At 43.5% G+C, this 17143-nt stretch overlaps 1 protein-coding gene across 2 annotated transcripts in view; it reads right to left on the bottom strand.

Moving 5' to 3' along the window:
• Window positions 1–17143, bottom strand: part of SNX9 (sorting nexin 9) — a 730362-nt gene that overhangs the window by 159214 nt on the left and 554005 nt on the right. For both annotated transcript variants that reach the window (XR_014963143.1, XM_085612219.1), the window contains one exon: window positions 10483–10586. Coding sequence is in view for 1 of the 2 variants with exons in the window: in XM_085612219.1 (XP_085468345.1) it covers window positions 10483–10586 (104 nt within the window). In the remaining variant the exon portion in view is untranslated. The remainder of the gene's footprint in view (window positions 1–10482; window positions 10587–17143) is intronic.

The raw sequence follows: 17143 nt of genomic DNA on the forward strand, positions 1-17143 counted from the left end.
AATGATACTGATTGAGTCACCCATTTTCCTAAGATTTAGTCTATCCCTAGTCAGCTGCCCCAGGGGTTTGACCCTACTGCAATCAATGTTTTGACTTCTGGTTTTAGTAATTTATGTTTCTCCTTGGACTGAGTCAATATGGCACTAGCAGGGAGCAAGGGCGGTAAAACACCTGGCCCAGAGGGCATTCCCATTGATCTGTTCAAGGCTAATGTTCCCTTATGTGGCCCAATTCTGACCAGGATATATGGGGCTCGTTACCATTCGGTATTTTGTCACCTGGTCGGAGGCAACAATTTCACCAATTTTTAAGTATGGGGATCGTGCCAATCCTGCCTGTTACCCACCCATTTCACTGATTGGTAAAAGTGACAGGGAGAATTCTGTTGAATCAATTAGAGGAGTGGGTCGAACCAATAATATTCTTTTGGATATACCGTATGGCTGTTGAAGGCACCTGGGGAATGTATAACAAGAGTTAAGTCTTAACTCACTCATTGGTGAATGCACCTCTGAAAAAGAGCCATCTGTACTTAGCATTTGTTGATTTGTTGAGCATATTACATTGCGTTTTGCATAGCAAACTGTGGGCAATTCTATTAGAGCGCAGGGTGAATCCACCGATTATAGCTCTTCTCAGAGAAATATATTCTGGTGGAAAGTCTAGAGTACGTTTTGCCCCTAGGGGTGAATGCACTAGCAGATTTGAGCTCGAGAGAGGGGTCAGACAGGGCTGTGTTCTCGCACCCTTTTTATGCACTCGGTATAATATCAGACTACAGCCTGCTTTAACATGTTCTTGCAGGGATCTTCCCCAGGTTCGCCATAGACCCATTCCTTGCTTGCTTTATGCCAATGATTCTGTGCTCATGTCCCCAACTCCATTGGGTTTGCATCAGCTACTTAAAAGCCTCGTCAGTTTCATGTATCCCGGTTTGACGGTTAATATATGGAAAAACTTTGTAATGAAGTGTGGGAGGCAAATCAAGAAGTGTTGCCTTTTTTGATCAGTAATGTTAAAATAAGTTTTACTCTGACTTTTTTTAGTTGTATATTTTATTCCACAATCATTTTTTTTATCTGTGGCCCTATAAAGGGCAAGAATCTGGGGCTTTACTAGCATCATTTAACACCAGATGGCAGAGAACGCTTTTTATTTTTAGGAAACTTTTGTCTGTCCCAAATAGTTGTTCCACGTTTGTTTGTCATACACAACTAGGGGCCTTGTTTTATCTGACCTGATCAATATCCAGACAATCTTATTATGGCTCAAAGCCTGGACCAGTGATTAAATCAGTATAAACCGTATAATTTTACAAGACTGTCTTGAGCTGCCGCATTCCCTTAGTTTAAATTTGTCAAACAGTTCTGTATAAAACTGGGCCACGTTGAATATTTTGAAACACCTAATGTTTTGCATACTGTGAGTAGAAATTATCTAAAAAAACACAATGTCTGTCCTTTCTTAACAACCAAAGGCTATCACAGGAACTGTGTCATTTAATCCAGTGTCATTTAAAATCAGCTGACACTTGTTACAGATAGCGTGCAGCCGTATCTTACCTCTGAACAGAACCCTCAGCATAGATTCGTGCCAATACGTTTCAAACTTGGTATCTTTCATTGTTTAGTCACTTTCCCTATTATCATCAATTGGTCAGAGGCCTTGATAAAATGCCCTTTGATGGCCTTTCTAATCAATGCACTTTGCACATTATGTTCTTTTGCACTTTTTATGTCCTGCCTCGTAAACATTTTATTTTACCTATTCTTCATGAACATAATTTTAAACAATGTCGACCTGCACTATTGTTTTTACAACAATTGACTTCATTAGGTATTTGCTGTAAGATTTCTAGTTTTCTATGTTGTGTAATACGGTCAAGGAAAAATATGATAGCGCTTGTAATGACGTCTCATAGTCCACTTTTTAACTTTTTACGCTTATAAAATGTGCAATTTATTTGGATGACAAGCTATTATGGCTTATTTTAAGCTAATCGAATAAAGCGGACTATGACTAAGAAGGATGGTGATCAGATGGGAAAAAAGCTCAAATGTTGATCAAAGTAATAAATAGATATGTAGAAAAAGAGTGTTGTTTTGGGGAGTTATTAAAAATTCAGCTGTAGTCCTGTATATTGTAAATCTTATGCTCTGCTTACAGTATATTTAGAAAATGCCAATAAAAAGGGGTTTACAAAAAATATCTAGAATGATACACCTAAAGGCAACTGGACACAAAATTGACCAAGACCAGACAGCTAATGTTTCCACATAAAGAGAGAATGCCTCCTTCCCCATCTAGGTAAATGTTGACATCGCAATCCCTAAGTGGGAACAGTATTGTCAGCTAGACTTGCAGAATTTTGAAAAGCTAATGGCAGTAGACCTCTGAAGTTCACCAGTTAAAGTTGGTGATTGGATGGGAAAAAGATCAAAAGTTGAGCACTATAATTAATAATGTATAGAAACAGAATGTTGACTTATGGAGTCATTAAAAATTCTAAAGTGGAGTAGTGGAGAGATGTCATCAGTCTTCGGGCATTATATATTAAGCAGGCATAATAATTATGATCGCTGTGATCGCCTGCAACAACATTCATAGGATAAAATGGCTGAGAGACATGAAAGCCCTCCTGTGCAATCTGGGGCTCAGTACAGCATGGGAAAATAGGTCTTCCCCCCCGAAAGCTACACTTAAGATTTTATACTGGAACTGGATTACGACCCAACGGAACACTAACTGTACATTGGGCAGACTTACAGAGGACTTTCTGAAATTCAAGGACTTGCCGATCCGGGAATTATATCTTGATATCATAGAGAGACCTTTCGACAGGACCCTTTATTTCAAATTTAGGACCGGGTCTCTCCCACTTCATGCTTTTACATCTCGGTGGAAAACCCAGCCCAGACCACAGAATCTTGTCCTTTTTGCATATCTAGACAAGAGTCTGTGGCGCATTTTTTATTCGAATGCCAGGAGTATGTACACCCAAGAAGAAGATGGCTTAAGCAATTGTGTCGCTCCTTAGGAACCAGGCACCACACTGAGGCGTTACGCATTTTAATGTCAGACTCTCGCCCTTTGTATGCTTGCGCCCTTTCAAAATTTTTATCATGGGCATGGTGCATCAGAAGCAAAAGGCTTAAAGAAATTGTTTAATTCGTTCTTAATACTTATTTATGATGTGCTTCTTATTTTATTGTAAAAATTGGATTTTAAGGTTCAATGAAATCAAATTCTTTTTAATTATGAAGCTTTTATGATATGTTTTTATCGAAATAAAGCCTTAACAAAAAAAACAACATTCACATAATCTTGGACAAGAGGGGATCTGTGGCCCTTCCTCTCCTAGATCCATCGGCAGCCTTTGATCAAGTTTCACATCAAATCCTCTTAGACAACGAAGAAAGTCTGCAGGGGAGGGAGTTGAGCGAGTTTGAATCTTTTTTGAAGACTAGGTCACAAGCTCTCCATCTGCGGTCCTTCTATTCCACCTACTGACAGATGCGCTGCAACGTTCCTCAAGGCTTTTTATTGGGCACTAGCCTTCCCAATATGTACATGACACATCTGGCCAATCTTATAACCCCCAGTGGGTTTCAATTTCACTCATATGCTGATGACACGCAGACTTTTCTGCAGTTCAAAAGCGGCCACATATCCATCCAAGACCAACTTAAATCTTCACTCAGATCAGTAGTTCACTGGATGGAGATCAATACCCTGAGGATAAATGCAGCCCTAAAGGAGGTTCTAGTGATTGGTAACCCTCTCCAGCTAATCGTCAAATTGGCAGCCTCAATGCTTGAGCGCTTGCCTGAAGCCTAATATAAGTGTGCGTGATCTGGGTGTAATTTTTGACTCTTCGTTATCGTTTGAGTCTCCCACCAAAATTACAGCTACATGTATCGGCATGAAGATTCACAGAAAAATATTTTCCGTTGTGCCAAGTTTATTTTCCAAAAGCTATGGAACAGGCTCTGAATACCAATCATTTGGACTGGCAATGAGTTATCATGGTCAAAGCACAAGCTGTTTTTTAAAGTGCTGAAAACACATCACTTACAACTTTAGATCTCCTTGTGATTCCTCTGCTTTGTTACTAGCACCAAGACACCCACACTCTATAAACCTAAAACTAAACTCAACTAGAAAGAAAGGGCAGGAGAACTAGACATGCTGCAGGACATACAGACCCAGAAAGGGGAGAGAAAAACCCAATCCATCCTTGGAAGCAGCTGAGGTATGAGAACAACCTCTCAACCAACCACAACTGCCACTATGCAAAATCCAGACACACGCATTGGCGCCAAAGAAGGTTACCAGTCACAAGCAAAGCAGGAGACAGTCAGAGAAGAGCTGGGCACAGCTTCTCTTAATGCTGCGGCCCAAGGGAAGGGCCTCTCCTTGAGGCAGGTTTCTTTAAATGGTGAGGAAAGTGATGAGGCCATGGAAAATACAGAGAGCCCCGAGCACAAAGGTAAGCATAACATAGACCACAAGGTCTGAAACCAATAGTGTACAGGGAACACAAAAACATGTAATAGGCACAATGGGTTTGAAAAGGTCGCTGGAACAGGTTATTTTCTACAATGTCGGGTGCTGATGTCTGAGAAATTCTTTCAGCACCCTAGGCACTGAATGTTCACCTCTAAGAAGCCCTTACACAGGGCAGCAAAAATAAGACAAGCATTTGCAATGCAATAGGACTCGCATTTGCGAGAGTTAGAGCTATTGGCATTGTAAATGGTAATATCTTTTACCCCTGTGATTTGTTTGGGGTGCATTACAGAAGGTTTGAGCTACTGGTGTTGCAATAATGCAACGCTAATAGCTCAAACTCTCGCAAATGCGAGACCTCTTGCATTGCAAATGCATTTTTTGCCTGGAATTACCAGGGAAACCCTGGCAGTCCCAAGCATAAGCACAAATAAAAGACTTTACAGTTTGGGAGAAAACTACTGCTTTTTGAGTTTGTTTTTGAAAAACTGTTGCTGTAAGGGTGCGTTGTACTTGTCCCAGCAGAGCAAAGCCTCAGAGCCTTCAGAGGAGCTGTTGTGGCCTGGGTCTCCCAGAGAGCTCCACCTGGTGCGCGCAGATCTCTCATTAGGAGTGGGGGGGGGGGGGAGGGGGGAGGGTTGAAGTCCCCACAGCAGGGGGGCACATCCTCCCACTGCCCTGGCCGGAGAAGGCAGAGGAGCTCTGTCCCTGGGCACCTGTGCCTGGATGAGTGTAATCAACATGCAACCAGGTCATGGAGTGCAATGTAGAGCGTCACACTACAGTGACACCACTACTCTCTGAAGGTGAAAGGTAGCCATTAGGGTGCAGTGAAAGAACTAACAGGTAATGGAATGTAAACAGGTTTCATTGTCAGCAATAAACTTTCCATGACTTTGAGAGAAGCACAAACTGCCCTTCTGGCCTGATATCTTCTCTAGACATCCGATGCCGCCCCCCCCACACACACACACACACACACACTCTCTCTCTCTCTCTCTCACAGCGCCCTGCCGTCCCTGCCATACCTGTCAGACGTGGGAAGAAAGTCATCCCAGCTATGCGGCCTTCACTGCCACCGGCCTAGCCTGGGACCCGCTTCTTGTTGCCTCGGGGTAAATGATTCACGGAGCCGTCTCTCTCTTAACCCCTTCTACGGATGTCACCTGTGCAGAGCAGAGACAGCCGCTGACCGATGAAGCAACGCTCTCTGATCTTCACCCGTGCCAGCCCTCTCCTCGCCTGTCACCCGTGCAGAACTGTGCGGAGCTGTGCAGAGAGAGTTGTGCTGCCGGGCTGTAGCGGGCTGTGCCGCCGGCTCCTGTGAAGGAACTCCCCATCAGAGCTGTGCAGAGAGAGCTGTGCCGCTGGCTCCTGTAAACGGACACCCTATCAGAGCTGTGCAGAGCTGTGCCACCGGCCTGTGCAGAGCGGTGCCACCGGGCTGTGCGGAGCTGTGCCACCGGGCTGTGCGGAGCTGTGCCACCGGGCTGTGCGGAGCTCTGCCACCGGGCTCCTGTGAAGGAACTCCCTATCAGAGCTGTGTGAAGTCATTGTAAGTACAGAGAGCTCTCCAGAGACGGCTCATGCTTCCGTGTCCCATACCAGGTGACAACCTCCCCTGCTCTCTCACTGTCCTCTTTTTCGGGTTGTTCTTTTACAGGGGCGCTGTCTCTTTAATAGCAATTTTGACGCTGCCTGTAAATGTGCAAACTTGTTTGGTTCCGCCTCTTGCTATGTGCAACAGGTAAACAAGGAAGCAGTGGGGGTGGGGAGGGGTGAGTCCGGGACTGCGTTCGGCGGCCGGGATGCGCGCGCATGTTAATGCGCACTATTTTTAAAACAAACAGGGCGCTCGGTAAACAAGGGAGCAGTGGGTGCGGGGAGGGGCGAGTCCGGGACTGCGTTCGGCGGCCGGGATGCACGCGCATAACAAGCAGCATGCGCCACGCATTATAGCAGGATACTGCATTGGGGGGGCGCACATGAAGGAGGCACACTGCCGTGGCCGGCATGCTCACGAGAAGGAGAGGGCACGGGTGGGGAATAAAAATAAACAAGCAGCATGCGCTGCCCGCCCCTCGCGCACACCGGCTCCTTGTGCATGCGCCGCTGCCATGTTTACGTCAGGCAGAGATGCGCGAGACAAAGAAAAAGTGCAACAAGTGCGGACGAAGACTGTAGTTGGGGACCGCTGCTTCCGGACTACACGGAAGTCAGTTTGACATCAAGAGCCAGTCAAAACCAAACTAACAAAAGCTATACTAACATTCAGCAAATGGCAAGTGGCAGGAGAAACTACTTGTCGCTTGTCAACACATAGAGATTACTTTATGTCTCGCTGAGACAGCGCATGCAGCGCATGCGCTGCCAAGGCGAGACCTAAAAAAAGTGAAACTTCACTACCTTCTCACGGTAGATGCACAGCTTTTCTACCAGTGCAACTCGGCAACTGACAGTCCTTCTTAGCTCCCGACAAATACACCAACTCTGCATTTAGATTCGGCCTCAGGACTTACAGTACAGAAGAAAACAACCTTGTGTTTGACGCAATCTTCACATGGCAGCCCTATTTGACACCTAGAAGCATATTGTCAAAATGGTTTAAGAAGGTAAATAATACGTCTTTTGTTGGTGAATTGTGATGTTAAGTCAAATAGTCGGCACATATCATGACACGCATATACATGCACAAACGTGTAGTTAGTTGAGCAGTCAATCACATTCTTAAACATGCTCATACTCAGAAAAGCTCAAAAGACAACAGAGGGAAGGACAGAGCAATAGAGACAGAGAGAGGGAAATATGCAGATACATGAAGGAAATCGCCTTCCGAATATAACCCACTCTCTACTAACCTACTCCCCACAAAAACTTATCTGGACTGAATTAGCTCTCTCAGACAGTACACATCACGGAGTATAACAATTATTTCAGACCATCATTCTATGATTATACATCAATGCAATGTTTATTTCCCCCATTCAAGCGTCTCTGCCCTTAGAGCAAAATATGTTCAATTGACCTCCACACTACCAAAGCACAACTGCAGAACATACAAACCTTATTACGAATGAGCCATATACAAATCCATACCACTCCTTAAAATTTACAAAACCCATCCATACATCAACTGCATACTCAAAGATGCACTTGAGTTTTATGATGCAAATATCTGCCCAATAACCCAGGTAATTCAAATACACTTGTGTTCCCTACTCTAATGATCACATATGCATAGTTCAAATACGCAAGTCGACCACACACATCATTTATACTATTAGTTGATACACCTTCTTCTACAAATAATAATCCACATTTGTTTAGCGCGAACAATCACCCGTAAGGGTCTCTAGGCGCTGCGGGCCGTCGGGAAGATTAAGCAAGCTATTGCTCAGAGTCACATGGTGCTGGGCTAATCTGCCGCCGGCGCCAGGGATCGAACCGTGATCCCCAGATTCCGGAGTCAGTCGCCCTGGCCGCGGCGCCACACCTCTTCCAAACAGAAAATACACCTAAAAATGTACCCTATTACATACATTTCATAATAATATTCAACTATGCACCTTTTTCCTACTCCCCAGACCAACTGGAAACAAAATGTGACATGGTTATCAATCAAGATCTCTTGTGACACATCATCTAGATTCTCCTTGTGGGATGGGATCAAAACCCTTGTGTTAAACCTCTGAGTCCATTCTTACTCTCTTTCTTGTCTATATTTCGGGTTTATGGGGCGACAGGCACTATGCTGGGGGGGGGAAGGCCGTAGCCTCCGCATTGGTGTAGGGTGGGGGGGTAACTTACTGCTTCTAATTAGTTCTATGGGCCTTTTTTCTCTTTATGTTTCTGCGCTATACTTGTTTCGATTCTGGGTCCGGGTGGGGGGTTGACTGAGTGGGGGCGGCACTGGAGGGGTGCGTAATTGCTCATGTGACTATCCTGTTATATAACTGCATTGCCTCACTGCCTGCGATTTTACTTCCATTGTTGTTTTAATGATGCTGCTGCTCTCCCGTGTGGTGAAGATATCGTGCGGACTCGAATCTCCTTGGTTCTTATTCTTCACTGACTATTTCCCTGATAAACTTATTTTGAAAACTTTAAAATTAACCTTCACTTCTCCTTTCCCTGGGGTCAAGGATCTCTCCAGTGTATGTTTCATAAATCGTTGCTAACCTTGACCGTTGAAACACAGGGGCCGTAATGTTTATATCAGTGCTTAACCGTATCGTGGCCGGCCTGTAGGTTGTAGGCCCGTATTTGTTCTTTTAATATGCACGAATAAAGGTTTTTAAAAAAAAAAAAAAAAAAAAAAAAAAACCTCTGAGTCCAGCAAGCTAATGATAACTGGGTTTGCTTCTTTAATGGGTCAGGCCAGGAACTCTCGATTCTGTACAGCACAACAAACAGCTTCCCAATAACGATAAACATTCTCAGAGGTTCAAAGTATACAGATTCAGTTTTTATGTGAGCATAACGAGCCGTGGGGACAGTGTCAAAGCTCTACGCCCCTGCGCACAAAAGAACCTGCTTTCATATTTGTGTGAACGGCCACCTTCTCCCACTTACCCTTACCCCGGAGGGGTTTCTCCTTATATGTCGGTCCCTATTTCTGGGCTATGTTGAGCAGAAACCTAAATTCTAGTAGGAAACGCCTTAAACCTGCAAAGTCTGCAGTAACTTACTACAGGGTATCCATAATTGTATCAGTTTTTACTTTGGGGAATGTTGCCTCCTTTCTTCTTGCAAGCATAATACTCACTCCCTGAGTTGTTGGCTTTCTCCCATTCAAAGACCTCTTGTGATTACATTGCTGGAAGCTCAGAGAAGGATGTAGTCTGTCGAGGTATGGGTCACCTGAAAGGAGCCTAAAATGGAAGGCCGACTCGGCGGTCAAACATCCCAAAACAAACACATAAGGAAATTGGTCCCTAAAATGCACCAAGAGAAGGAGAAGTGCTACATTTCTTAGTGCCTAGAATTGTGTAATGGCTGGCAAAAATCCCTGTGCCCTAGCGAGGAGCTAAGTCATTCTTAAAGGAACTTCAGCTCCTTGGATGGTGAACACCTCCTCCCTGAGTCTTTAGAACTGGATTTGGGGAAACAGACGTCAGGTAGCAGGAAAAATGGCCATAAAATTATTTGTTTTCAGCCCTTTCGGGATGCATTTGACCAATGATGGTGACCGCCACTCAAGAGACCAGCCCTTAGATAAGGTGCCTCACTTTCCCACGGACTAAAGATGTGCTGGGTACCACACCTGGTTTTATAGACTCTGTAATCACCTCATGACGTTTTCTTAAACATTAAATATAATAGTCTTAAAGTATCGACTTCTCTGTATGCAGACCAAGTGGTCCTTCAGAAATCTGATACGAGTGGTAGCACAGAATGGAGACATGCACTGGATGAGTGTTGCCTATACAAAACAAACAAAAGTAATGCAGGTCATCTGCTGCAAACTGCTTATGGCAATTTGCAGTTTTAAACATAGAGCGATATAGAATAGCTGAGTTCAAGAGAACCAAGATCCAGAATGATGGTCAGAGTAAAAGGAACAAGCAAGGGAACGCACCTCAAAAAGAATTGTAGTTGTGTGTGTATACAACCACAGGCACATTACTACGTGTGAAATGCTCTTCATTAAGAGTTCTAAGAAGCAGTTTCCTGCACCCACTTTATGTAGGAAGGTACTCTCTGATTCAGAATAGGTTTGAACCAGGTTGTAGGAGTAGCAATTCTGATTATAACAAAGCTATTCTCTTATGTGGCATGTATTTTCTCCCACATGACTCTCTAGCCAATTACTTTGCAACCAGTTGAGAAATTGCTTCTTATTGCTAATTAAGAAAGCCACAAGAAAACCTATATTATTCTCCCAACAATAGGCAAGTGATGAAAGCATGAGCCCGTAATATGGTTTAAACACGTCAGAGTAAAAATAGGCAAAGACTGTAAATGCAACCTACGTCCTGTACACCTCTTCCAGTGTTCTTGTCCCACAGTGAGCAGCTCTTTTACACCGTCATCCATCGCTTTGGTAAACTTGCTTACTGCCTCACATTTCTGTTCGCTGTGGAATTAAAGCAATTCTGTTAATGGAAATATATTATCAATGATGAAAATCATCCAAGTTGGAATAAAACATGAACATTATTTGTCAAGAATAATGGAGTCAATTTTTGCATGAGTTGCCGAAAGCAAAATCTGCGAGGTCTCAAAGTGCACAAATTTTACAAGTACAGGTGCATCAGCAGTTACACAACCATGAGTGTAATGTTTCCATTATTAACTACAATTGAATGATCGTGTTGCGAGCGATATTTAGGACTACATGTTTGCGTCAGACAATATTTCAATTATATTCTGGTACGATTCTGGACAAACCCCACCTACGTACTCCTCAGTTATGTTTAATCTAGCTGGTTACACGTAAAAAAGATTTTAAAAACTAGCAAATTAGTCTGTCTCCGTGGAAGGAATTTTTTAACTTGAAGAATCCTTACATCTATATATTTTGTTAATTCGATTTTTTTTTACTGAGGTTCACAGCAAATAAAGAGCAAAGAAGCTAAGCATGGGTCATCATAGTTTGTGGGTCATGACAGATAAGAAAAAGCAAAAACTAGTTTCTAGAGTAAATTATACATGAAATACTATTGTTGTTAGTCTCAACAGTAATTGGTATAGCTGATACAATGTGGTTTTGATTTACCATTAGGTAAATCTCAATGACCCATGCAGGGCTAAGGAGACTGAAAGAGAGATATGCCAGGAAGGGAAGATAGAGGAGTAGGGAGAGAGTAGAAAAAGAGAGAAGCCGTGGAAGCCATGCTCACTAGTCTGATTATTGTCATTGAGTCATGCCACCGAGCTTACCTGGACTGACCTTGCCACTGTCCACTTCACCACCGCATGATCCTCACGCACCACCACAAAACCTCCCAGCTCCTCCCACCACAGCTGGAACAAAGTGACAGAGATCCAATGGATGGACGCCCTAAACACCACCCATCCCAACACCGCAACCAACCTGGGACAGGCCGTCGAGAACTTCTCAGTTTGGATTACCAACTGCGCCAACAGAGTTATCCCTATCAAGCCCTAAAAGACCAAGAGATCCACCAAACAAGCCAGCTTGTATACACCTGAAATCAGCACCATGAAACATGACTGCAAATGCCTAAAAAGACAATGACGCATCAGCAAAGAACCCATAGAGCGAGCCACCTTAAAATCAGCCCTCAACAAATATCATCAATGCCTGAAAGACATGAAAAGATGCAACCTGAAAGACCGCATCAATGCCAGCTCCAACCATAGCAAGGAACTTTTAAACATCATCGGAGAGTTCTCTTGCCCTTTAGCCACTGGGAACACCATCTCCCTTTCCCAGAAACCCGGAAACACCCTGGCTGACTACTTACGCAATACGATAACCACCATCTACAGCAACTTCGAACCCCAACCCACCAACCTCTACAGACTCCTCATGCCAACTGATAACACCAACCATCCACTCACCGCTCACCAAACAGAACACCACAGTCATCACAAACTCCATCCACTCTGTAGCACCCACAGACCTCTGCCCTCACCACTTCTTCAACCTTGGGAGCAAGGAAATCAGCTGAAAACTCACCTCCATTCTCAACGCATCCATCCCCACAACGACCTTTCCCGATCAATGGAAACACGCAGAGGTCAGACCCCTCCTCAAGAAATCCTCTGCCGATCCCAGCAAACTTAAGAACTACTGTCCCATCTCTCCCCTCCACTAAAGTCCTTGGGAAGGCCATCAAACACCAGCTCACCGAACATTTGGAGAGCAACAATCGGCTGGACATCTCCCAAACAGGCTTCCGTGCCAACCACAGTTCCCGAAACTGCCCTGATCGCTGCCACCGATGACATCAGGTCCCTCCTCGACCACGGGGAGACAGCGGCCCTGATCGTCCTCGACCTCTCAGCAGCGTTCAAGACCATATCACACCCTCATCATAAGACTCTGCCACATAGGGATCAGGTAGACACCCTCAAATGGATTGCATCCTTCCTCACAGGAAAAACACAAAAAGATCCATCTACCACCCTTCTCTTCGGAACCCAAGAGCATCATCTGCAGCATTCGTCAAGGCTCAGCCCCACCCTGTTCAACACGTACATGAGGACCATAGCCCACATCATCAGAACACATGCCCTCAACATCATTTCCTACGCAGGTGACACCAAGCTCATCCTCTTGCTCTCAGAAGACTCCTCCACCACCAGGACCAACTTCCCAACTGCATGATGAGCGTTTCAGACTGGATGCAGACCAACTGGCTGAAGAAAAACATGGACGAGACGGAACTCAGACCCACACGGGCAGACCACGCCCGCAACCTCAGCATCATCCTGGACAGCAAACTCACCATGAAATGCCAGATCAACACAGTCTCCTCTGCCTGCTTCCACGACCTCCGAATACTCCAAAAGATCTTCAGGCGGCTCCCCGTCTACACCAGGAAAGCAGTCACTAAAGCCCTAGTCAATAGATGGCTGGACTACGGCAATGCACTCTAAGCAGGACTCACCACCCAACTCCTGAAGAGATTCCAGATTATACAGAACCCAGCTGCCACACTTATCTTCGACCTCCCCAAACTGACTCACATCACCCTTCACCTCAGGAACCTCCACTGACTCCCCATCCAGAAGAGATGCCAATTCAAAATGTTGACGCACGCCAACAAAGCCCTCCAAGACCAAGGACCTGCATACATCAACCATTGCCTAAACTTCAACCAACCTTTTAGGCACCTGCGCTCTGCCTTCCTCGCTCACGGTCCCCGCATCGGCCGAAGCAACAGTGGAGGATGCTCCTTATCCTACCTCACCACCAAGTCATTGAACGACCTCCCCTGCACCTCCGAACATCATCCTCTCTCAATAACTGGCTCTTCCACTGATCCCAGCAAAAACACATCACCTGGATAACCTCATGGGTGATTAGTCGTGCTCTATAAAACAGAGTTGATTGATTGATTGTACCCTGTGAAGGCTAATGTGAGTCGAAGGAAATTGTGGAAGTTAAGATGGACTACGGGGTTCTCGGTGTATTAGTGAAATATAGATTTTATGGGGGCATCACCTTTTGTAAGCAGAGGTCAAGTGTAGATCAAAGCGGTCTTGGAGAGTTACGTTCTAATGACATAGTGAAGACTATGTTGTCTGCGTTCCTCATAAGGCAAACCCAGATCCACCATGTGTGATGTGATATGTTTTTATAGCCTTTCCATTCACACAGAATATATTTGATACCAAAGGTTAACAGAAGGCTAGGAAGAAAGAGCTCTAAGAATTTAAAATTTGGAATGGAATTAAGACTCCAAGAAACTAGAAATATACCAATGAAGAGTAGGGTTATGTTTAGTTGGAATATCTTATTAATGGTCAGTTCCATGCCTTTCCTAAACAGATGCTTAAATCTGCAGTTAAAAACACATGTTCAGCATCCACAGTTCCTTCTTTACACACTTCCACCACTTCTCATTATTGAGTAAAACTACCTATAAAAGTTTACTGAGGGCCAGAAAGGAATTGTGTGTATAAGCCAACTCTACACTGGGATACAGAAGGCACTATCACAGCTTCAGTAGATTTCCATATTTTTATCCATGATTCCTGAGTGAAATGTTTTTTGTTTAGTTTAGCTCCAATCTCATTATATTTTGTTTCAACTTTAGTAATAATTTTGGATTAATATTTGTGATTACTCTATTAATTTTGGGGTGCCACATGGCCTTTAGCAAATAGTGTATGTAGTAGATTTAAAAGGTCTGGTAAATTTAATGTAAACCCCTTTAAGTTTGAGAAATTTATAAAAATAAAAATCGGGTAAACCAAATATCTATTGCAGAATAGCAAAATACCGTTTTTTGTGGTTCCTCATATGGTTCCTTTTTCCACCCAGTCCCCAAAGAAGCCTTTTGCCATCTACATTAATGGTTGGATTATTCCATTTAGATATCAAACTGATTTTTATTATTTTGTGTCAAGATATTTTAGCACTGAGATATGTCGTATTGTAGTATATGTATGGGGTAATTTGAAGCTTTGCATCATGATGGTAGCCACCGGGTTAGACTTTTCACCTGAAAATTACTGTATACCTTGTCTTGGCAGAAATAAGATTTGACACTTGCAAAAGTTTGATACACTTCAATTTCCTCCACTCACTACTTTGTGGCTTCTGAATCTCCAGAGAGAGAGCCTTATTTCGTTTGCTTTCCCACATAAAATTAGTCTGTCAATCATTTGGACAAGCTAATCAAAAGATGTAAAGGTAAAATGATAGTAATAAAGCAGATATGTGGACAGACCATCATTTAAATGGACTCCAAACCTTCCAACCAAGTGTCATGAATTTAGTAGTCCATGCATCTGTTAGTGATTTAATTGTTGTATAAAGTGTTTTTCATTATGGTTCTTGGAGCCCTCTAAATTACTACTGAACCAATTAAGAAAATATTTGATAGGCTTCTCTTGCCATGTCAGGCCTGTTGCAGTGTGACTTTAAACCGTCAAAATTAAAAAACGACACCTACTCCTCTTGGCAATGCAAAGACAGTTTATTACTGTCACAACATGGAGAACGACTCTCCTTACACATAGGCAGGCTGCTGGACTCTCTCTCTTTCTCAAATTGCTGCTCACAGCCAGCTCTTTTTATACACAATTCGCACAAAGGTTTACCACAAACGGCAAATAATAATTGATTCACAGGTTATAGATTGAAGACGGAAAAAACACCCAAAGACCTGATTGAAGATGGAAAAACACTCAAAACACCTGTGACCCCATAACCAAAAACTCTGACCTAATTCTTTACACATTTTTTATTACATTTTTCACAATGCTTAGCAAGCAAAGCATTCTCCTACTCGTGAATGCATGTGTTTTTGTGGCAAATGTAATTTCAGTGGAGCATGTACTTATATTGTGCGCCTAAAACCTTTGTGTACTCTAGGCTGACTGGATTTTCTTCACCCATTGTCAAATTAGGTTACAATCTGTTTGGAAGCACGAAGTGTGTGCATGTGATCCTGTGTGCTCAGACCATTAATATTTTGTGCCTGTTAAACACGAGTTGGCCTTTTACTGAAACCCTTTCAAGTTACTTATTCCATTGTTTCTTCAAGTGAACTTTCACCTTACTCATGTCAGTGGAAGATTTGGGCCTAAACTGGTTTATAACCACGAACAGCTGTGTGTTTTCTGCTCGGGTTTGTTTCATGCGCTATATTTTTGTGTTTTATATTTCCTGCAGTTTATTCATCTTTCACATTTCCCACAACAGGCCTGTGTTCATTAGTCTAACACAGTCTTTCCAACTAGTAGCTCGTGAGGTACTGGTAGCTCTCCAGCTACTTGGAAGTAGCTCTCTTGTGTGCAGCCTAGTCTAGAAAATTAGAAGCTTTTCCTTAGTTGACTTATGTGGTAAATAAAATTCATTACCGGGACTTAATTTGATACGGAAACATAACAAAATAGCTCAGTAAAATGAGAGGCAGAATCCGTGGTATTAGAGGTTCGGAATGGGCTTTATTCCAATGATCGATTATAATCGGTTGCTCCAAGTTCCATCACCACGGAGGTTCAGGAAGTGAAGTACATACTTTATTGACAAGAAATGACTTTTATAGTACATACATTACAATGAAGCGAATGCAGTAGGCGTAACAATTGATAAGGAAAATGACGATTCATATGCGTAACCGAAAATGGGTGTAATAAGGAGTAAAAAGGAACATAATTGGTTATGATGTCATATATAGGTGGATCTATAAGATAATACTTGGCATAGATGCGCGCGCAGCAGCATGACGTGTGATTGACGTGTAACTAGGGGGTGAAGGGGACTTGACATTTAGCTCTACATGTGGAGACGAAAAGTCTGGGGGGTCAAGTCAACCTAATCCCAAATCATATCTAACATCCTAGGTTTAAAGAACTATGTTATCCACAAAGAAGGACTCTCGGACAGAATCTATTCTATACTGACCGTGCGTGCGTGTACAAGCGTCTAAGTGTCTACACTAAATGCGAGGGGGTAGGAATATTCCATGGTAACAGGACTATGAATTACTTGCATAAAGACAGAGAAGCCGAGCCATTGCTCGGTAGCTGGAAGGAATGTTTACTTAAACTACTAGACAGGAATGCATCGGCTGAGGGGTGAAGCAGATAACTCGAAGGTGAAATACAGTTCTTGGCAGAGAATAGGCTGATGTCAGGCTTCGTGAGCCGCGCAGAGAATGAGACAAAGTTCATGGTCACAGATGCAGGCTCAGACTGGAGTTTTCAGAGGCAGAAGGCAAGAAGAGTTTGACGACAGAATCAGGGCCTACTTGCCTGGACTGTAAAATGTCATAAGTGAACCATATAAAGCCGGTGGCTTTTCATACTTAGGAATGGAATATCCGGCCTATTCATGGCGGATCTGACAGAGGACATGTTGACGGTGGACGCACATGTGTTTGCGTCTTCATAACTGGAACTGGAGGAAACATACATGTACTTGTAATATGTACATAGAACCGTTGGGGTCCAAGATAGGGGACATAACTGACCAGAAAAATCCATATT

Source organism: Triturus cristatus, chromosome 6, assembly GCF_964204655.1.
Source record: "Triturus cristatus chromosome 6, aTriCri1.1, whole genome shotgun sequence".
In the NCBI taxonomy this organism is placed as follows: Eukaryota; Metazoa; Chordata; class Amphibia; order Caudata; family Salamandridae; genus Triturus; species Triturus cristatus.